The sequence below is a fragment of the Conger conger genome, chromosome 7 (assembly GCF_963514075.1).
Source record: "Conger conger chromosome 7, fConCon1.1, whole genome shotgun sequence".
NCBI classification, from domain to species: domain Eukaryota; kingdom Metazoa; phylum Chordata; class Actinopteri; order Anguilliformes; family Congridae; genus Conger; species Conger conger.
Genome location: NC_083766.1, coordinates 35,740,427 through 35,764,105, shown reverse-complemented (window position 1 = coordinate 35,764,105; position 23,679 = coordinate 35,740,427). Strand labels below are relative to the sequence as shown.

Genomic DNA, 23,679 nt, shown 5'->3' with positions numbered 1-23,679 from the left:
TAGGGTACACGTCCCCCTGGAGAAATCTTGGGTTAAGGACTTTGCTCAAGGGGGGTTTGCGGATCTTATCGTGGCTACACCAGGGATTGAACCAGGGATTTGTCTAATCAACTGTAAGTCACTTTGGATAAAAGCATCAGCTAAAATAACTAATGTAATCTCACCATGCGTCAGTGACCCCAACTGTTCAATCGGGTTCCTGCAAGTCGATTAAGCATCGCATGACACGTCTTCTACCAACTCATGCCTATGCTCTGAGTTGCAAACCGCAGTGTGATAAGTGACAGCTAACGTAACATGCTTTGGGATTGAGCATTTGGATGTCTGTGCTCCTGATGCAACAGGAAGCGGGGGGAAGTGTTAATAACATGAAGCAAAAGTAGTGAAAGAATACATCCACCAGGAGGCAGGCTTTTCACTGTTGAGTTCATCCCGAGAGCTGAAACGCATTTGGTAAGCAACAAGGCAAATTCATGTTTATTTTTATTGAAACAGATGGGTTGGAAGAGTTTGCAAACAGAAATATAGCAGAGTGGTTATAACCAGAAGGATACAGATTTATATCTCCAGTGGCGCACTGCTGTTGTATTATTAAGCCAGGCGCTCATCCACAATTACTTCAGTAACTATCAGGCTTTGCAAGTGAAGAAAATATCAAGCAATTTAAAGCAATTGGCTCTATATGAAGAATAGAATAAAGAAATAAGCACTGTTCTTTTTATGAAGCCTGTTGTTTTTATAAGTGATAGTAAAGTGTAAATGAAGTAAAGTGTTTGCTACAGTATAAACTACATTTCTGTTGGAGCAATTGTGTTTATTGAACTCCAGTTGCTAATGTGAGAAGATACCTCGCCTTTCACTGTATTCCTATCATATGGAAACATTAACAGGTTTAATGAAAATGGCACTTCCTTTGGGGTTGACACGAAGCATTTATTTCCTGGAGTAAAAAGTTTAAGCATTTATCATTTTCTATGAAAGACTCCCCTCTATTATTTATACCTCAAAATGAGATGTGATTGTTTTTGCTCTCATCTTAATCACCCTGGAAAGCTGCAATTCAAGTTGGATAATGATATAACATGGCCTTTCCCAGTAGATGGTTTTTAGAAAAGGACAGGAAGGATTGCATTCTATTGCGAGTTAAGGGTTATGGGTATTGATCAGCAGTAAATTGTCATGACTGCAGCACTTTATCATTGCAAGTGAAGAGAAGCTATCTTAGTTGATATTGATTATGTCCAATGTAGAAATTCACTATCAGCAAGTCTCTATCACATACAAACACACAAATTCACACCACCCCACTGCTTGTAAGCTAGAGCTTAGATTATCAGTAACCTCCAGGAAACAAACGAACAGGGTGGTTATGTATGGTGAAGAGACATAAGCCAGGATTAGATCACCATTTATCCCTAAATTTCAGGAACTATTCAATTAATGTATTCATTTTAAAGTTGAATTAAAGTTGTTTTAAAGATGTTAATGTTCTGAAAGAGGTAACACGTCCATTTGTGTAGAGTATAATAAGTAAAAACACATATTAACACATATTTACAGTAATAACACATTCCATCCGTTATTGTGCAGGAAGGCCTGCGTGACAGGAGTCCGTAGTTGGCACACTAGGCCAGAAAACATTTCCCAATCAGGGAACCAAGCTGACCAGGGTGACAGGATATGAGAAGGTTGGTCGGATGACAGGACAGATCCAACTGAGATTAATATTTGGAGTCTGCCGGGTTCATATCAAACAAAAACACACACGATCAGAGTGAGGAGGGGGAAAAGATTGCTTCTCCCCTTTAAATTATAACCACGGCAACCACCTCCAGTGTGATTCCGCTGTGCAAGCCAAATCGCCATGGCAACGAGGCCCCTCAGTCACTTGAAGTCCTCTTCCACCATGCTGTGGGGGGACGGCTTTCTGAGATGGGGGGGGGGGGGTGTGTGAGTTGGGGGCTTACTGACAAAAATCAGGTCACTCCAATTATTTTCTACAAACGCCAAGCAGAATTTAATAAATAAACCACAACTGACAACCGCAAACAACCAGCAAAAGGTGAACCAGAAAAGTAAAATAAATCATTTAAATTAATAATAAAAGAGCATAAATAATTGATACAAACAGAGGCCTATAATTTTGTTGTCATTCCCCATTGAAACATGCCAGAGCAGGGTAGTTTTCAATTAATGTCAACAGAATTCTACTGGGCTTCCTTACATAAAGGAAACGGTGACACTTGATGGCAGTGCGGACCGATGTGTCTGGCCAAGCAGTCAATAGCAGTCTGTCATTGGGCTTCTGGGGGTTGTTTCCCTGCTCCAGCCTCTCTGCTCTCTCTCTCTCACCCAGCAGGTGAATTGGGGGAGTCCTGAGTGATGATGTCATTTTTGGCACTCGGTTTGGTGGTGAGAACGTCCCCCCTACCAGCCGGGTTATTGGCTCGTCTCCCTGGATTCATTCATTCACACGGCCATTATGGTGCCAGAGGGGGACAAAGTGCTGCTCTGAATGCCAGCGCAGAAGTAAGGACACTGACAATCGAACTGAAGAAACGCTTATGCATACAATCGCACATGCGTATAACTCATATTGTTAATATTGTCACGGCCCAACCCATCACAGTGGAATGTAGCAATATATTTTCTAATAATTACTGTTACAGAACATACAAATAATACACCACATACATTCATTTTCCTTTATTTAAACTTGGAGACATAGTGAGAGCAGGTGCCCTCTTTTGCAAGTGTGCTGGATGCACACATAAATACAACAATAACAATTTATAAGTAGTAATAAGTAAAAAGTAAAATGAAGAAATAATTCAAAAAGAAAGATTCAAAATATAACCAAAGACCAGTACACCAACTTGTTAATGCCAATATTTAATCAGCCAATCACCTGGCAGCTACTAAATTCATAAACACATGCAGACACAGTCAAGAGGTTCAGCTGTTTATCAGAACAAATGTCAGAATGGGGAAGAAATTTTAATCTAAGTGACTTTGACCGTCAAATGATTGTTGGTACCTGACAGGCTGGTTTGAATATTTCACAAACAGCTGATCTCCTTCTCGTGCATAGTATATTATGTCACAGTCTCTACAGAGTTTACAGAGAATGGTGCGAAAAACAAAACATCTAGTGAGAAGCACTTCTGCGGGAAAAAATGCCTTGTTAATGAGAGAGGTCAGAGGAGAAGGGCCAGACTGGTCAAAGCCGACAGGAAGGTGACAGTAACACAAATAACCACACATTACAACAGTGGTATGCAGAAGAGCGTCTCTGAACACACAACAAATCAAACCTCTAAGTGGATAGGATACAGCTACCAAAGACAGCTGCAAATGAGTCTAAAAAATAAGTCTAATAGGTACCTAATAAAGTGATCCCTGAGTGCATGTATGTAGTATACCTACACATCAAATGTGATCAGATCTGTATTCTACAGTATGTAGTAGCAGCTCAGTGTACAGATCACGGCTGGTTGTATCAGTTCCTGTGTGTCACATCATGAGGGTGCATTTCATTACTGTAGGCCTGCCCTGCTGTGACCGTGCAGTCACACTGACCCCTTCCATTCACACACAAAGCTGCTTGGCCGAACACTCATTACCACGCGGTCCAGGCCAACCATATGAGAGCAGAAATGAGGAAACACGTTGTGCCAGAGATTCGAAAGCACACGCACGAGTGCGAAAAGCTCAAAAGTGTTATGAGATAGCTTGATGCACCACGGTTCTGTAAATGCAGTCGCTTAAAAGGGCTGTCTCCCTCCATCGCGGATTAACTCCAGACAGGGATTAAGGACTTTGCTGTGATTGGCCACGTTAAAAGAGGACACAGCAGAAGAGCGCATAATGATGTGTAATGGAGGAGATGCAGGCAGTGAGTGATGAGAGCACGGACGGTAAAATCAGGCCGGCAGCTCCTAGCCTCTGTCTCCGATCCCTTTGTTTCTTCAGCAGGGGAGCAGCTTGAATATCTTGTTTTAAGTGGAAAATTCCGTTTTCAAAGGCATGTCAATCAAAGGCCTCCAAGGTACATTTTCTCCGAAGAGGAAAAGCAGGATTGCAATGTCAAAGTCGTGTTTCACAGGGAGAAATTTGGGGAATGGATGTGATTCCTGTAGCTATCCTGCTTGTGCTGTACTGTGAAGGAGACTGATAACCACCGCTCCCCCCCCCACCCAGCCCCATTGCTTAACCCTGCCCACCCCCCCACCCACCAACCCCCCCCTTGCCTCCTTTCCCTTCAATTCAATTATTCATTCATGCTGCAGTGTCGCTTGCCGATGCTAACAGCCTTCTGAAAATGTATTTCAAAGCATGCCAGGAAAAAGAGAAAAAGGAAACAGAAATAGAAAAGGGCCCGCTTGCCGCCGAACTCGGAGCGCGAGCCACTCAAAGGTTAACGTCACGGCTGGGGAGATCTTCAGCGTCACTGTGCCGCGCTCAAACCTCCACACCTCCTCCGCTCGGCCGCTCATGAATATTCAGAGGCCCGGGCCTCGGTACGGGAGGGGGGAGGGGCGGGCTGGGGGGGGGAGGAGGGGCCAGTGGGAAAACAGGAGGAGGAGAAGGAGGAGGAGGAGGGGGAGGGGCGGAGGGGGACGGTTCTGGCAGTCGTCGTAGTGATGCGCAGGCTCTCTATGTAGGTCTGGCCGATTTTCAGTCAAAAACAACAGTCTCCGTCTCGGTGGGCTCAGACCGGGGGAAAGCGAATACACGGGAGCGTGGCGCCAGACGGACAGAAGGAAAGGAAAAGAAAGGAAGAATAAATAAGGAGCAGGGTCGCGGTCCTCCACCTCTACCTCTCTCCCTCTCCATCCCTGCGAAGGGGATGCCTGCTGTTAGCGCAGTTTCCGCCACGCTGGGCTCCTCGGATGAAGGAGGCGTAGAAGACTACTGAGCCACGCAGAAGAGGCTCCGTCGCCGCAGCAGAGAAAGGCAACGCGCATCCGTCCTCCTCAGGTAACGGGCTCCCCCGCTTCTCTCCATCTCCGTCGACATCCATTGTTTTTCAGTAATTTATACTCCCCATGCACCGCTCTGGACCACATCCTCACCCATCCATCCCGGCTCCCCCTCTTCCTCAGTCATTTCCCCACTCGGGCAGAAATGGTACACGTTTTAGTTATCTGTTTTCTCTGAACTGTGTATATTTATACAAAGACCAGTTGTACAATGAAGAATAACTACCAACAAACCTTTTTTTAATGTTTTTTATGATTATGGTTATAATGACTATAATAATGATGATAGCTATTGTTATATCAATAATAGTAATAAGAATAAAAGTAATAATAATAATAATAATACATATTCAAATAAAATATTTCACATATAGGTCTATGTCATAGTGCAATTCTACTTCATTGTATAATAATAATCATAGTAATTATCATTATTATGATGATTATCATCATATCATCATGATTATCATTTTTATTGTCGTTGTGAACATGCTGTCTCTCCTGATTTATGTCGTGTCTGTTTTTATCATACTGTGCCTTAGGTGAGTGACAGGCAGAGACTCTTTGAAGCTAATAGATGTAAACATATTCATGTTCAGCAGGGGAGGTCACGCCAGGCTTGGAATCATTTGAATATAAACAGCAGATACCATGTGTTCATACAAGACACCCTAATCCAATTAATCCAGCTCCATTTAGGATCCTCGACAGCTAAAGGGGTTCATGCACTGAGTATCTTTTACATTCGTTCGTAACCATTACAAGTATAAAGCATTTGGAACACTGCAGAACAAAGAGGATCCATTTCATATAATTTATTATCCATTCCATGCTCCAGGATTTTTTTTCATTCTTTGTCCAGTGTAAAATGAGGGCATTGGTTTGTTGCTGTTGCGTTGCTTGACCTCTGCCGTGGGTCTCCTGTTTGCCCATCTTTAGTTCCTGCTGGTTTCTGTATGGATCTGGCAGCAGAGTAGGAAAAAGTGACGGGTCAGGGGCTCATTAGCGATGAACAGGGCAGTTTCAGGTGAAGGTTATGCTTCAATCCTTGATCCTGGGAATGCCATTACACACATATACGCTCACAGGAGCACACACACACCCACACACACACACACACACACACACACACTCATACACACACACACTCACACACACACACACACACACACACACTCACACACTCACACACTCACACACACACACACACACACACTCGGCAACCCCCCACCGTCTCATACCAGTTCCTTGAACAACAAAAGACAAAGAATTTTCCTCTGCTCTTTCAGACAGTTTGCCTATGTCCATTTTCAGTTTTACTATTTAAAATCTGCAAAATCAGCAGGCTTTAAAGCAAATAATGAACACGCTATCATGTATGCAAAACAGGCAAATGTAGAACAGATGAACAGATACAGCATATTGGTCTGCTTTTCTGATTTATTCTTTCTGCTGGAGGCTAAGCAATACAGCATTTGAGCCAGAGCCCTTTCAATTGCTGACACACAAAGTTGGACGGCGTCTAATGGAGGCGCGCATTGCAGAGCAGATGAAATGCAGCCTCTGGTCTGCTTTGAAAGGGACCCGCAGATTGTGCCCTGCCACTGTATTCCCAGTCTATCTATTTACTGGGGCAGGCCCTTGTTAGTTTGACCACAATGTCAAATCAGGCTGGCATGGAGACTCTCCCTCTTTACAGCTCTTTAAGGGAGGGAGGGAGAGAGAGAAGAAGAAGAGAGAGAGTGGAGGGGGGGGGGAGGATACAGTGTATGGAAACAGAGAGCAGGACAGAGAGACGGGAAGAAAGAGAGTGAAAGGATTATAAACAGGATGCCAGCCTTTGATTTACTCTGCTGAGTAGTGAGAAGGTAACGATCAATTAAGTCTACAGGTCTTCCTCTGGACAGGACAGGGTCGGTGGTTTGATCCCCGGTGTAGCTACAATAAGATCCGCACAGCCGTTGGGCCCTTGAGCAAGGCCTTTAACCCTGTATTGCTCCAGGGGAGGATTGTCTCCTGCTTAGTCCAATCAACTGTATGTCGCTCTGGATAAGAGCGTCTGCCAAATGCCATTAATGTAATGAACTGTAATGATGGAGCAGGAGGCTTTTAGTTGTTTCATCTGCGATCGTGGGCACGCTGCTGAGGTTATACTGAAATTATGAAATGTAATTACACAATACTATCTGCAAAGTGATTGATTAACGGGGCTCTCACAAAACAACTCTGATCCCCTTTAACTAGAAAGGCATCGACGCATGATTTAAAGGGACAATACATAAGATTTTTGCGTAAAAATATTGTTACAAAACCATTGTAAATCCCTTTCCTATCATTGAAAAAGGCTCACTGGCATGTTTACTCAACCGCTACCTGCAGTTGACGGGCCGGCACTCTACCAAAACATTGTATAGCTGTACAATAATTGAAGCTCATTGGTTGAAAATTGGTTCTAACTGCCACAGCCAATGGCGTTTCAACTTCAGCATATTCACAGAGAAGGGGTGGGATAAACAGTGTTGCGGTATTTCTTGCTTCAATTCCTCTCTTGACCGTTAGAAGTCCGAAATTACCTATTGTACCTTTAAAGTAGTCTTTCACCTTTCGCTTGTATTTTTGTATTTTTTCCAGAAATACCCTTCATTCAAGACAGGATGCGGTGGTTTGTTTGATTCACATATTGACTTTTCATACTATACGATGTGGCCTTTTGTTCATTGATGTCTTCAGTTTTATTACTTACAGTGTCGTTTGATAATTGAGCGATGTTGTCTTTTCATATATTAAATGTGGCACAGAATATAGCTTCAATAAGTGTATTTCAGCAAGATATTCTATTGTGAACTGAATGTTGATTGTGGAAAACTGTTGGGATAATGTCACTGATGATAGCTGCAATATTGCAGCCTGCCAATATTGCAATCTGCAGAGTAATTATAACATTTCCCTTTCATGGCTCTGTCCCTGTGTCCCAAAAAACATCTCTAAAGTACTATGACATAATGTCTGCCATTTGAAATGCAATTTCACTATGTTCCCAATGGAATCTATAGCCCTCTCTTTCTGTCTTTTATTTCTTTTTGCACAATGAATTTGCCACTTCATTATGAAGAAAATAAAGAAAAGAGAATATACTACCAGAACGCAATCCATGTGCAATATTTACAATACCGTTCTGCAAGTATTGGACATTTTTTCGTGACTAGGCTCTGTACGCCACAATTTTATATTTCTAATCAGACATCATTAAGATGAAAGAGGGCACTGGTATATGTTTGGGATCATTGTCTTGCTGTGGGATGAAGAATAAGTTTGGAGGCATTTGGTTGAACTTGAGGAGGTAAGGTGCTTCTGTTCACTTCAGAATTAATTCTGCTGCTTTCAACAGTTACATTATCAATGAAGATAAGTGAGCCATCACCTGGGGCAGCTATACATGCCCTAACTATAAAGCCCCCGCCACCTTCTTTCACAGACGAGTGGGTGTGCTTTGAATCTTGGGCAGGTCCATTTGGCCTCCATACTTTGCTCTTGCCATCACTCTGACACAAGTCAATCTTGGTCTCTTCTGTCCACAAGTTTTTGTAGGCAGTTCTTAGCAAACTGTAACCCGACCATCCTGATTTGCTGCTAACTAGTGGTTTGTATCTTGCAGTGTATCTGTAGTTTTGGTTGTGAACTTTGTGGAGCGTAGTCACAGACACATCCACATCTGCCTCCTGAAGAGTGTTTCTCATCTATCAGACAGGTGTTTGCTGGTTTCTTCATTATGGCGTGAATTCTTTGGTCATAAACTCTAGAGATCTTCCTTGGCCTACCAGTTTGTGAGCTAATCAGTGCTCTCTTTCTTCTTAATGATGTTCCAAACATTTTTGGAAAGCCTATTTTCTGGCCTATGTCTCTGACTGTTTTTTCTTATTCCTCAGCCTCATAATTGCCTTGGAAAAGCACTTATACCTGCACCAAGGAAGTGATTGAACCATCAGAAACCATTATACCATTTAATAAAAGCTGAGAATATGCACTTTAACCACATGTTTGATTGCTGTTTGATCTACAATTGTGGAGTACGGAGCCAAATCAAGAAAAATACATGCCTTTGTCCCAAGACATATGGAGTACCAGTCAAGGTGCCCTCTACAATAATATTATTGAATTAATCATGAAGAAAAAACTAAATGAAAAATAACATTGACACTTCTTCATTCCAAACAGACTAAAAGAAGAAGAAGGGCAGGATGGAGGCCCCGCTGGTGTGCCTGGATGAGGAGTTTGACGACCTGCGGCCGTGTAGGGTGGGGGAGCAGGAGCAGGAGCAGGAGCCCCTGCGTCCCTACGGCAATGCCCCACTCACCAGGGAGGACTTCTCAGAGCTGGAGAACTTCTCAGAGATGATGAGCTTCAAGTCCATGGAGGACCTGGTCAACGAGTTTGACGAGAAGCTCAACGTGTGTTTCCACAACTACGACACCAAGACAGAGGGGCTGGCCCCAGTGCGCAACCAGTCCCACACAGAGGAGGATGAGGAGCGGCTGCAGGATGAAGAGTGAGTGTTGTCAGTTGCGCCCTTTCCCGCAAACTCTGAGATGGGCCAATGTCAATTATGCAATATTATACTGTTAACATTCACTGCAGATGTACATTTCATTAATCACACAGTGAGTACAGATGGAGTTGCAAGGACGACAGACGACAGTTATGTCTTCTGGCTGTGTGCGTGGGGGTCTTGCGGGGCAAAAATGTTGAGAATCACTGTTTCAGAGGACATTCAGGATTTGAACTGCTGTTCCTTCTGGGCGGAAGCGAGCCGTAAATCAAATGTTAATTTTGGCCTTGAGCCTGAATCAAGCAGCGAAATGTATCTTACGCAACCTCACTGGCTGAGCGTAAAACCTACAGGAAAGCGACACACTGTAAAAACGATTATGCCGCACAATCGTGCTTTTCATTGCTTCTGAATTATTAATCGTACCTCCGCACGCTTCGGTTGTTCTTGTTGCGTGTGTCTGCTACACCAGCGGGTAGTCCCCGAAGAGATGAGCCGACAGCTTGGAAGCAGAAACCGCGCTTTTTTCACGCTCAATGTCTAAAAATAGTAGCCCAGTCTTTGTTAGTAATAGCACCGATTGTTTCATCTATCCCTCGCGACTGCATATCGATCGACATTCACCAAACAGGCTGTTTACAAGTGGGTTATTATCACTAATCGCCTACAACCAGCTAATTCCATCAAAACGAATGTTTAATTTTAGGCTGACCAGTGCAGACGTCCACTTTTCCCGGTCATTTCTCCTTTATGGGGCAGAAAATCCAGGCACAATTACTAAAATGACCGGTTTGGTTTTTTCGTTCCATAGACCGTAGACTATAAACAAATAGTTTAATATAGTGTTAATAACGCCCGCCCGTATTCTACTTGTTGGCGCAGTGTTGGCTACACATGTGTTACTTTCTAATGACAGAACGGTTATTAGCGATATTTTTGTCCTGAACTGTAGGCTACGTTATTTCCAAGCAATTAAACCAAAACAATACACGTAGTCAACAACAAGCATATCTGGAAAACTGTTCGGCGTGTATTGAACCGTAAAGTTATTTGTAAACTGGTCAGATATTCTCGTTCCTTCATTATGTTGACGTGCTGTTGACATTCTGTTGCTGAGCGTAGCGTAGGCTACGTTATTAGATAAGGAGCAGATGTCTGGGGTGCTGGCGAATCGGCACTTGTTCCCCTATTGTTGGACAAAGGAGAACAAAGGGAGGTCCTTTAGGTAACAGCCGCGATATTTTCTTAGTCACACTATTTCTTATTATCAAACCCGAAATCTGCGCTTTGAATTGCTGATAATATAACCACCATATTTAGAAAAAACCATGCAAACATATTGCCAAAATTAACTAGAAAGGAGTTCAGCACTGGAACCAAGAAAATATGTGGTTGGTAAGCATGTGTGTAGGGTGTGTGGAGGTAATCCTTAAATCTATGAAGAACTTTGGTCTGTCCCAGGTCTGATCAAGACAGTTTCATCTAAATGAAAAAAAAAAAGCACAAAATAATGTTAAAAATCTTTCTATTACATTGCGACATGTAGCTCGTCCTTGTCTGAGATCCCTTCCTTTGTGTCTCCAGTGTGTGGGATGCGCTGACTGACAACTACCTGCCCTCCTCTGGGTCCAGCTGGGACACCCCAAACTCGGAGGTGCTGAACGGGAATCTGTCAGATCAGGAGGTACTGTGTGTAGGCCAACACTATCTGCTCTTCCTGTTTCATGCTGCATATTTGCCTCATATTTTTTCCAGTGTTTGCAGGCCTCTCCAGCTGCCATATTATTCTCTCTTAATGACTGTTTTGAAAATCACAGAGGGCCATAAAATAAATTCAGAAGAAACAAGTTGGTGGCTCACTTCTATATACTGTATAACAGCAGTTTAAAAACAAAATATATGTTGTGTTTTTTTTTGCTTGGGAGCTTGCTTGCTACAAGAGCTGTGGAATTTTAACAGAAAGGCTGTGGATATTTTGCAGGGAGGGGGAGGATGTGTAATTGTCTCTGGCAACTCTGGGTGCAGATTCTCTCCTTTTCTGCTGTCAGATTACAGGCAGACAGTCGCAGTCTAATAGTCTCTTCATAAAAATCCTGCTGCGAACATCCTGTGCTCTGCATTACAATACACACACGCACATGCAAGTTCAAAGGCAAGCTACTGAAAACATGAAACATGAATTTGAAACATGAGTTTTTGGTCATTCAAAAAACAAATTGGACAACAAAGTCTTTCTGAAATACTTTTTTTGTTTGTAGGCTGAATCAGAAACGGCAAGAGCAGATGCATTTTAAGAGTTTCCTCAGGGGGACAAAACCAGACAGTCTCAGACACACAGAGAGCCGTGGCCAGTCTTGTGTATTGAATTTTCACCCATCCTTTCTTTCAGACTGGTTGTCAGGTGGAAAGGGGTGGGAATTTCTGGGTGGGACTGCTTTTTTCATATGAGGATGATCTGTGTCATGCTACACTGAACACCATATATCTAGCCTCTTGACAGCTTGGTGTTACACACATAGATCCTGGTTCATATACAGTAAAGCTAAAGTGGCTTTCTTCCCTTGTCTTATTTCAGCTGAAGCACCTGCATTAAGGAATTCTATAAAGAGAATTGGTGTTATCTCTCTGTATTATCCTTCAGAAGAACTGTAATTGAAAAGAAATATTAAGTGTAGTCTTTTAGTGTGGTAGTTCACTAATGCATTCATTGACCAAATCCATTGGGAACCAGCCTATCCAAAACTACCAAGCTAAATGCTAAATGATAATCTGTTCAAGAGCATTGATGCCAGTTTACCAGTTTATTCGTGAAAATCTAAAAACAACTGAAAGGTTTAAGTGATATTTAAATCCCGCAACTACTCAACAAAGCCATATTATGGTATGTGACAAAAGGAAAGAATATTATCTGTAAATCTCTTGCAAATCAGTAGTACTATAAAACATGTAGCTAACAGATGACTCCCTGAGATAGTGTTGCACTTGTTTCACTGGAGATGTGAAAATGTGCCACACGGGCCAAGAGGGATTTGAGAATTCAGTTAAAAGTTGCAATGGCCATATTTTACAATGACAGCCCAACTACCCCCCCCGGGGGGGGGGAGGAGTGGAGCGAGCAGGAAAGGAGAGGGAGGACACCGCCGTCACTGAAGGCATGAGGCCGAGAGTCCCAGCAGCGCGACCCGCGGTGGCTGCAGGGAGAAAGTAAGGCCCTGGGAAATGTTTCAGACGGAGCTGTCGACCACACGACCGGGGGCGGGGAGAGCGGTAGACTAATGACCGGCCATTAGTCCGCTGACACACTTCCAGCTGTGACTTTAACCTCCTTTCTCGACAGCGGACACTGTGAGTGAGCGAGCGCGGCTAGTGATCTTTTATCGCTCTCCCCCTCCCCCTTCCAGATCCACGAGAGGGAAGAGGAGGAAATGAACGAGAGGAACGAGAACGCAAACTGCCTGGGCGAGGAGCCGCTCATCACGGCTGATCAGGTGACCGCGACTGCAACCGCTGTGGGGTGGCCACAGAGCTGTGTCACTGCGGTCGAGGTGAGGTCACCCCAGCCCAGATTCAGATAAACATCAGCGTGCATGGTGCTGTGGTTTGGGTTGCTTAGACATAAGCAAATACACCCACTACATCCTATTACATTATATTATTGGCATTTGGCAGACGCTCTTATCCAGAGCGACGTACAGTTGATTCGACTAAGCAGGAGACAATGCAGTTGCAGGGTTAAGGGCCTTGCTCAAGGGCCCAACGGCTGTGCGGATCTTATTGTGGCTACACCGGGATTAGAACCACTGACCTTGCGTGTCCCAGTCATTTACCTTAGCCACTACGCTACAGGCCGCCCCCTCAATAGAGACATGCAATTGCATACATTTCAGGTGTGAAAAGTGCTTTCGCAACATGTGAAAGTAAAAACTTGGAAACACCAATCTGTTTCAAACAAAGGAAATTAGGAAATTATGGAGGGTCACACAAGAGGTGGGATGGGTACATGGTCAAAATAAAAGGGGCACCTGTGCTAAATTAAAAGAAAAAAATCACTGGAGCCAAAAGGTCATTTTTACTCTGAGAGCACCTGCTTCAGCAAACGCTGGTGTCTATCTGTACACAGTTCAGGTGAGAGAAGTGAGAGATACTATGTGTATATGTGTTAATGTTTATATCAGTTTCTGTAAACTTTGGCAGTATCTGCAAATATTTCTCTTCTGCCAAAAAAAAGCTATTTTTCTTCATAAATTTTTTTTTTTGGTGTCCAGGTGATCGAGGAGATTGTGGAGATGATGGAGAATTCTCCGGACCCGGGGGAGACGGAGGAGGAAGAGGAAGTAGAAGTGGACAGCGGGCACTCCTCGCCCCAGTCCAACCCTTCCCTGCTGGAGGAGATCAGAGCCCTATCCCTGGCTTCAAACAACAACTGCTCCTACGAAGGTACCGGACTGCTCTTTGCGTGCTCCTTAACGCAATGGCACCCACCCTGGACCCAGCTCCTTCTTAATGCAGGATGTTGGGAAAACTGGGAGAAGATGATTGAGAGAAGTGCTTTCCCAGAGCAACTAAGAGCTTATATGTTTAAAGGAGTCTGTTGGTTTGATAGAAGGAAGCCATTTTGTTTGAGCTCGGGTGTAAAAGGTATTATGGCAGTTGAGCAGGTCGATATAGATGGACTTAAGGCTTTGTGCTGTGGACATGGAGGGCTTGCTGCTTGACCGTGCGGCCTCTCTGCAGGGGGTGTAAATGTCTTCATGTGAGTGCGTATGTGTGTGTACTTATGCATTTGTGTGTAACTGTCAGGTACAGCTGTCTTATTTGGTAATTCTTTATTTAGCAGGCTGTTAATTACCTATATACATACCAGCTACTTATGTGTAATTATTGACTATTTTGATTTCAGAGGTAAGTAGGCCTACTCTGAAACGGGCTGTAAAATGTATTTTTATCGGACATAGCAGGTTTGTTTCATGGTACTTACTGACTTTGTTTCATAGTACTTATCTCTGAAATCAAAATTGAGTCCATAATAATTACACAAGTAACTGGTATTTACTCAATAAATACTAGGTAATTAAAGGAGTAGCATGGTGGTTGGTCACAGTTTCAAGGTTTTTATATGCAATTTGCACAAGAGGGCAAATTCCACTCCCCTTATGACCTATAACTATGTGTACGTGTTTGCTCACACAAGTGTGTTTGCGTCTCACTGTGGGTGTGGTGAGCATTGGTACAGTCACAGTACAGATTACATCTAATGAACTAAATTAACTGAAGCTAATGTATCACCGGATTCAATCATGAAACTGAAAATCAACATATGAAAAAAAAAGAGTGAATGAGCAGGAGCGAACTTGTTGTTCAAGGCAGTGGCGTAAGACAGTGCGTTGTCTGTGACTTTCTGTGTGCCTTTCTTATGTGCGCGGGTGCATATGTGTGTGTGTGTGTGTGCATTTCTGCGTGCGCGGGTGCATATTTGTGTGTGTGTGTGTGCGCGGGTGCATATGTGTGTGTGTGTTTGTGTGTGTGTGCATGCATTTCTGTGTGCGCGGGAGCATATTAGTGTGTGTGTGTGCGCGGGTGCATATGTGTGTGTGTGTGTGTGTGCATTTCTGCATGCACGGGTGCATATTTGTGTGTGTGTGTGTGTGTGTGTGCATTTCTGCATGCATATTTGTGTGTGTGTGTGTGTGTGTGTGCGCGGGTGCATATGTGTGTGTGTGTGTGTGTGTGTGTGCATTTCTGCGTGCGCGGGTGCATATGCGTGCGTGTGTGTGTGTGCATGTGTGCATTTCTGTGTATGCGGGTGCATATATGTGTGTGTGTGTGTGTGTGTGCGCGGGTGCATATGTGTATGTGTGTTTGTGTGTGTGTGCATGCATTTCTGTGTGCGCGGGTGCATATTTGTGTGTGTGTGTGCGCGGGTGCATATGTGTGTGTGTGTGTGTGTGTGTGCATTTCTGCATGCACGGGTGCATATTTGTGTGTGTGTGTGTGTGTGTGTGTGCATTTCTGCATGCATATTTGTGTGTGTGTGTGTGCGCGGGTGCATATGTGTGTGTGTGTGTGTGTGTGCATTTCTGCGTGCGCGGGTGCATATGCGTGTGTGTGTGTGTGTATGTGTGCATTTCTGTGTATGCGGGTGCATATGCGTGCGTGTGTGTGTGTGTGTGTATGTGTGCATTTCTGTGTATGCGGGTGCATATGCGTGCGTGTGTGTGTGTGTGCGTGGGTGCATATGCGTGCGTGTGTGTGTATGTGTGTATGAGGGTGCATATGTGTGTGTGTGTGTGTGCGTGTGCGTGGGTGCATATGCGTGCGTGTGTGTGTGTGTGTGTGTGTATGCGGGTGCATATATGTGTGTGTGTGTGTGTGTGTGTTCGTGGGTGCATATGCATGTGTGTGTGTGTGTGTGTGTGTGCGTGGGTGCATATGCGTGTGTGTGTGTGTGTGCGTGGGTGCATATGCATGTATGTGTGTGTGTGTGTGTGTGTGCGTGGGTGCATATGCGTGTGTGTGTGTGTGTGTGTGTGTGTGTGTGTGTGGGTGCATATGCGTGTGTGTGTGTGTGTGTGTGTGTGTGTGTGTGTTCACCCTCTGCGCGTGGCCCGCAGGCCTGAGTCTGATGCCCAGCACCACGCTGGCGGAGCTGCTGAGTCGGGTGGAGGCCGCTATCCGGCAGTACTCAGAGGAGCTGGTGACGCAGCTGGCCCGGCGCGAGGAGCTGGAGTTCGAGAAGGAGGTGAAGAACACCTTCATCACGGCCCTGATGGAGGTGCAGAACAGGCAGAAGGAGCAGAGGGAGATCAGCAAGCGTCGGCGCCGGGACAAGGGCCTGAGCCTGCAGGGGGCCGTTCGCCCCGAGAAGCCCGGGACCATGCCCGTGAAGGTCCGAGAACTCCCACACTCCCTCTGAAACCCCCCTCTCACGCCCTCTGATTCATCCATGGAGAGATTCCCTCTACTTCAAATGTCCCACAGTATTCAAACATTTTAAAATATTACCCTCTTGGAAAGCCATGCAAGGGTTATGGAAAGTTTCCTGTTCTAATCCCTCATCTAAGCTGACCTTAAAAGTCACTGAAAACTGTCACTGTAATTCTTAGACTGGTTCTTTTCTGAAGTTGTCTTAGAATCCAAAAATATCAAAGAAAAAATATGAATAATTTAAATTGAAGTATCCTGTTGATATATGTAATGAAACTGACTAGCTTGCTACTATCAACAACAACAAAAAAACTCTGCTGACGGATATAGTGTGTGTCAGGGCAGGCACAGGATATCTGAAAGTAATATCCTCAGGGTCTCAGAACTTGTGTTACTTCCATAGAACAGAAAAACTGAAAATATATATTTTTTTATCCTTTCAGTCTGTATCAATCATCTTTACAAGTGATGGATATTTATGGGGTTTTAGCATTGGCCATTAGCATTGGCCATTAGCGTCCAGCTGACGCCTTTGCAAAGGTGAATTCTGCAGACAGTCTGTGCCATTCAGCTCGGGATAATATCTAGGATAATGGATCTAGTAGAAACCATTAGCCTTCGAGTGCACTTACAGGAAGAGCTGACCATTGAACAGAGGGAGGGACTTTTCGCATTATGATGTATGTGTAAGAAATTCCAGGAACTGACAAACAGGCAACAGCCTTTTTTGTTTCAGGCATTGTATGCGTTTAGCTTACCCACCACTGACACACATTTACTCCAAACCTAACCCATCTGTAAAAGAGGCACAATTTCAACAGAACAATTTTGTATTTGTTTATTGTTCCCTCAACAAAAACTAAATGAGCAGTGAAAGTTATTCAATAATTTAAGTATTCTGTTCACCTCCCCCTATGTCCGATTATTTGTGCTTTACATTTTAATTTGTCCTGTTCCATGTGTGCTCACTTGTCATGTATTCCATTCCTTATGTGTTGTAAGTGGCTCATTCTCTCATGCTCATATGTGTCCCCTGTTTATTAAGTGCTACATATAGGTATTTCTGTTTGTCTGTGTTCTATATTCCTATGTTTAGTGTACTTACTGTGCTCTGTTCTTGTGTGTTGTGTTCTATGAGCTTTGTGTACAGTACTTAATTTTTTCTGTTCTTGTGTGTTCTGTTCTACAGTATATACACTCAGTGAGCACTTCATTCGGTATTTATTAGACTTATTTTTTAGACTTATTGGTTTTCTGCAGCTGTAGCCTATCCACTTAGAGGTTGGATGTGTCGTGTGTTCAGAGACGCTCTTCTACATAGCACTGTTAGTGTAATGTGTGTTAGTGCCATTGTACTTCCTGTCAGCTTTGACCAGTCTGGCCCTTCTCTGATCTCTCTAATTAGCAAAGCATTTTTGCCCGTAGAACTGCTGCTCACTGGATGTTTTTTTGTTTTTCACACCATTTTCCGCAAACTCTAGAGACTGTTGTCTGTGAAAATCCCAGGAGATTGGAGAATTGGCACTACACTGTCTGGCACCAACAATCATTCCCCGATCAAAGTCACTTAGATGACATTTCTTCCCTATTCTGACATTCTGTCTGAAAAACAGCTGAACCTCTTGACCATGTCTGCATGCTTTTATGCATTTAGTTGCTTCCACATGATTGGCATATTTGCATTAATAAACTGGTGTAGAGGTCTACCAAATAAAGTGCTCACTGAGTGTACTTTGTGTACTTACTACCTGTGTTCTGTTGCCCACATGCTCTGTATTCTTATTCCATCTATTGACGTGTTCTGTTCATTTTTTCATTCATTTATCCTTTTCCTTCAATATTCTGTTTTTCATTTTCTGTTCCCGTGTGTTCTGTTCCCCACATACTCTGTATCCTCTTCTGAATTTACACTGTGCTCCTTCCTTGTTATGGTCCATGCTTCATTTATTCCTTATTGCCTTTTGCAGCGCTTCAGCATGGAGGGTATTTCCAACATTCTGCAGACTGGGATCAGACAGACATTTGGGAACTCAGGGACAGACAAACAGGTGAGGACTTCATTGTACTTCAATGTCTCGTGTTTCTCTACCTACAGATCCGACGTCTAACATTCAGGCTCCGAGGTTCACCATTGTATATTTTCACCAACTCCACCACAAGCCGTGATAAAGTAAAATGCTCAGTGTTATGCATAGGATATTTTACATCGTAGAATAATATGGTCATCTGCAAATCGTGAAACTTTATTTCAAAATACATTTCTGAGGGAGCGTGGCATTGTGGTGTAGCAAACAGCACTGGCTCCTCAAAGCAAGATGAACCTTGGTTCAAATCCCCCCAGGTCCGTGTGGGTTTCCTCCGGGTACCCTGGTTATCATTGGGGTGTGAGTGAGTGGTGTGTGGGCCCTGCATAGTCCAGGCCCCTCAAGGCTGAGGCTAGGCCTCAGCCCCCTGCTGGATCCACACCACCTGACTATGAGCAAGAAGTGTAGAAAACCAATGGATGGATGGGAGGAGTTTTTTTTTTTCTCTCATATGAACTGTTTCCCATTGTTTGTTTTGTGTGTTCAGGCCGTTCTTCCATTGTATGAGTACATCTGGTACCACTCACTATATGGTTCAATACGTGTAATAGCGTGTAAGGAGTGAGTCATTTGTATTCATCATATTAACTGGGGGACTAATTAGACACATTGTGTGTGTGTGTGTTGCTTGCATTTGCCATTTGTCTGTGTTTAATACGTTTCCATTGTCTTTTTCTTTGCAGTATCTGAACACAGTGATTCCATTTGAAAAGAAAGGGACCCCTCCCACGGTGGAGGACCTCCAGATGCTGACAAAAAGTAGGTTCACGTGTTGTACTCTAGCGATCTGTCACGATCCACTCTGAGCACAATGCACACAGTGCTGCTGTAAATAGACCACTGTCCTTTGCCATCAAGGCCTACCTCTAAAGAACGCATGCAGAAAATATGTTGATCATACTATTTTGGTAACAATGAAACAATGTTCGTCATCCTATCTTTAGCGTTGAATCATAGCCTCTTTGAGGCTGTAACACTGTGTCTAGAATAGATTTTGCACCTCAAAAGAGGCTCGCTTCTGCTTTTTATATTCTTCTTGCTTATTCTTCTTCTTTCAGTTCTTTATGCAATGAAAGAAAACAGTGAGAAGGTGCCAACATTGCTAACTGACTACATTCTAAAAGGTAAAAAAGCTCATTGTTTTTCTTTACTCTAAATACTGTAAGCAAGAATTTGGTAGTGATGACGATGACAATTATGTTAGCATGATTATGTTACGGTTATTACACGGTCATGATCGTGGATTGTGGTAACTTGATGATCATTTTATGAATAGGATGTGCCCACCTTGCGTGAATACAGTTAATATCAGCTATCAGTTCAGTTCAGTTTATTTTTTTCCATTTGCACATATAGACAAAATGTACATAGGAAATTGTTTTTAGAAAGCTCTCCAGATGTACATGGACAGCATACAGCACAACACTAGCATACAGTTCAAGACAGAAATGCGTAAGAATACAAGTAACAACCAACAAGATAGTAATCTGGTTTGTAAGAAGAAGCCTGGAAACCCCTAAAAGCAGAGAGATTCAGTACTTTTCCATGCACCTTTTCAAAAGTATCTTCTCTGGTTGATCTGCATGTGTCCATGTTTCTGTGCATTGGAACTTGTGATGTCACGTGACTTAAGCATCAGCCTCCAGTCACGTGACTTCAGTGCATGTTGATGATGATGTCACTGATCCTCTGTGTCCTGTGTTCCTGCAGTGCTCTGCCCTACCTAAGGGTGCGAAGGGGCTGTTGAGTGAGGTTGATGTCAGACCGGGCGTGGCCATTCCTGGGTGGCTCAGAGTGCCTCCCCTCCACCCTGAGTCAAAGCTGCATGAGTTCCTATCCATTGTTAACGATGGACCAGTACATCTACCCATTGTACCTGACTCATTCTGACAGCCAATAAAAGTCTGCCTTTGCTGATCTCTCCTTGCCTTTTCCTGTCCTAGCTGCCTGAGGTCACAGCAGCAGTGCTCATCTGTGAGCATGCAGCTGTTTCACACAGGTCATGTTGCAGTGGGTGGGCGATGCCTCAAGTGGTGAATGTTTGTACTGCGACAGCCACTCCATCAATCAGACAGTGAACGAGAGATTTAAGGGATGCTCCTTCACCTTAGTTCTAAAATTTGTGAAGATTTTTTTCCATTTTTCACCCAATTGGCCAATCGCAACTGCATCAAATGAAACTCCGATGACTTAGCCACATGCCACTTTGGATTAAAAAAAGAAAAGAAATCTGACTTGCTGGAAGCTCCGACACAAGATGTTAATTCCACTAACCCGTACACATAATGTCCCAAAAACTCATTCACTGCTTGTAAAATGGCACTTGATGGTGGATAATCAAGCGAGCAATGCATACATTTTTTTGAAAGGCAGACTATGCGGGATTCCTCACTCTCGTGTCCTGCAGGACCACCCCCAGGCTCGTAGCAGAGCGGGAAGCAACCACCGTAGTGCCATCAATGGTGACTGTGAGTTCTTGTAGTAAGGAGGCTCTGTGAGGGAGGAAGAACAGCTCCGTCTTCTCAATCTACAAAGTACACATTTCCAATGTAGAGCCAGATTTTTGAAGACTGCTATTGCATGAAATACCACATGTGTCCATTAGATGACAGCAGAGCATTAAGAGAATCACAACACAAACACAAAAAAAAAAACAAGACAATTTGTATGAAATAGTTGGAAATGAATAAAGTCATTAATTAAGAACAGGTTGATGAATAACTTCAAGAGTTATTTTACAGTCTGAAATTTGATGACCAGACAAATAATAAAGACGGTCCAAAGCAAACTTCAGAAATGTCATTGTGCTATGGTGACACCTAGTGGAAATATGTGATTTGAAATGGCATCAGTATTTCAAACAAATGTATCCAAATATAATTGACATTAACACATATAGCCATTTTGAAATATAATTTTTTATTAAAATATTGTTACAAGGTATAACTGAAGCCTTTTAATGCCATATACATAAAAATGCAAAAATTTCAGACACCGCACATTAACATCTGCAGCATTAATTATATACATCAATTACTACTGTCATGTATTCCATCATATCAAGGGAAGTAAGCTGAAATGCAATATTATATCATTTTTAGAAATAGATATATATGGCCAAATATTTAATACTAATGTCACATGAAAAAAAAAAAAAATCAGCATTTTTCATGGGTGAATGAAAACCTTTTTTTACACAAATAGTATTTTTGTTATAGAACAAAATTAGCATTTTGTGTTGAAATACACCTTGGCAAGAAGCAAAATAATACATTTTCACATATGCACAATGAAGCTTGTTTTGTCTGGTTGGTGCATATCATACAGCACTAACTATTTTTGTTGGGGACTGGACAATTCTCTATTAAGTTGTGTAAAATATATCAATGTTTTGAACAGATTTTCCAAATAAAATACCTATAAAATAGAAAAAAAATAATAATAAAATCAATTTTGGCTTTTGAATCACAAAATATCAGACACCGCACTATTTTGTAGTGAGTACAGATTATCTTTCAGTTTAACACAAAAAGGGAGCAAACACCACAAGTCTTGCTATTTATTGAGTATGTAATGTAATGTTATTGAGCTAATGATGTCCCAAATTACATTCCTATTGAAACAATATTGCACTGAATGATAGTAGCAGGCTTTAAAAGTGAGAAAGGTTATCGTTTTCTCAGTTATTTATATTTGTAAACGAACAAAAATAAGGCCTGATTAAATTAAAATTCCTCTACAAATGAGATGCATTTTTAATCTCTAACTAGTCAAAGTAAAAAGGTCCCACCTTACAATAAGTACCTCTAATCCATGTGCAATTACACTGTAATAACATAGGTACTGTAGGTACAGTGACATTATATTGTGGAATACCTCTCTAAACTTATCCTGTGTCAAATATTCAGCTGTTTATTAAGTGTGGTCACAAAAGACGCATTAGGAACATGTAGTGTATAGTGGAACTGGTAGCAGTTTGAATTTAGGGTAGAACCAACATTCTTTCAATAAGTCATCACTATTCATTTTTAATGATTGGGTTAGCATTGTAATACGGTTCTAACCTGTGGCTGACAATGGAAAGGAGGAATCTTTGGTTTTTTATCCCATATTTGTTCTGTATTAACAATCCTCAGTTCACTTACAAACAATCCATCTGGCTTATGGCATTACTGTACATAGGAGGAAGAGATACTCATTATCATTAAATAGAAATGTCACACAGATCTTATTAATGGCAAGTTATCATTTGTGCTCCTCAATTAATATATCAAATCAACAGCAAAGGCCATAAACACTATTGGTATTGGCAACTGATAAATTAAAGTGATTCATTAAAGTAGAGTGTCATTCACAATCGGAAGGTTATGAAAAACAGTTGCTTAAAAAACTAAATCTGACCAGCATTTTAGTCAGATCATTTGGCCAGCGTTGGTAAAGGCAAACAAATGGTACTTTATTGATCTTCAAACTTCTAACTTGGGGTTGGCTCAGGCAGTCGGAGGGTTGCCGGTTCGATCCCCCGCCCGGGCTGTGTCGAAGTGTCCCTGAGCAAGACACCTAACTCCCAAATGCTCCTGGCGAGCTGGTCGGCGCCTTGCATGGCAGCCAATCGCCGTCGGTGTGTGAGTGTGTGTATGAATGGGTGAATGAGAAGCATCAATTGTACAGCGCTTTGGATAAAGGCGCTATATAAAAGCCAACCATTTACCATTTAAAACAACCTAAAAAATGATCCCGTCCTGCGTCCTCTGGGTCCAACTGAAAAATATAAAACTATTTACAAAAAGGAACTTGACATTTGCAATCTGATCTCTGTCAGATTCTTCAGCACCCTAATGATATACAGTAAATATAGTTGTACGTTAAAGTGTCTATCCGTCATTTTTCATTTTTGCGAAATCTGTGGTCACTGCTGATCATAAAAGTGTGTTTTCACCCCCGAAATACCATTCAGTTCCCTTCAAAGTGTAGCTATTTGCTAGGAGCACATCAAGTACGTTATAATCCATCAGTAGCATATTTGGAGAAAGAAGACTGCATAGAGAAAACCAACAATGCCATCTGACACGGTAATATTGAACAACGTATCAAATCGCTTTTTGAATTTTAGGCGATTGCTCTTCCATATTCGTCATGCGAG

General features: G+C 42.7%; 1 protein-coding gene across 2 annotated transcripts; it reads left to right on the top strand.

Annotated features, from left to right (window-relative positions):
* The first annotated feature begins 4,608 nt into the window (after positions 1-4,608).
* On the top strand, positions 4,609-20,453 carry fez1 (fasciculation and elongation protein zeta 1 (zygin I)). 2 transcript variants are annotated; one of them, XM_061247324.1, is made up of 10 exons: positions 4,609-4,980; positions 9,198-9,528; positions 11,113-11,212; positions 12,930-13,016; positions 13,794-13,965; positions 16,140-16,414; positions 18,420-18,500; positions 19,220-19,295; positions 19,595-19,660; positions 20,247-20,453. In XM_061247324.1, the coding sequence occupies exons 2-10, from the start codon at positions 9,221-9,223 to the stop codon at positions 20,261-20,263; spliced, it is 1,182 nt and encodes a 393-aa protein (XP_061103308.1). In that variant the 5' UTR covers positions 4,609-4,980; positions 9,198-9,220; the 3' UTR covers positions 20,264-20,453. The 2 variants fall into 2 exon arrangements, with proteins under 2 accessions (XP_061103308.1, XP_061103307.1); XM_061247323.1 differs by having other exon boundaries at positions 12,930-13,073.
* The last annotated feature ends 3,226 nt before the right edge of the window (positions 20,454-23,679 follow it).

Coding starts and splice junctions, on each gene's coding strand:
- fez1 (XM_061247323.1), top strand. CDS start 9,221: ATGGAGGCCCCGCTGGTGTGCCTGGATGAGGAGTTTGACGACCTGCGG. Junction 13,074..13,793: donor GCTGTGTCACTGCGGTCGAG/GTGAGGTCACCC, acceptor TTTGGTGTCCAG/GTGATCGAGGAGATTGTGGA. Junction 13,966..16,139: donor CAACAACTGCTCCTACGAAG/GTACCGGACTGC, acceptor CGTGGCCCGCAG/GCCTGAGTCTGATGCCCAGC.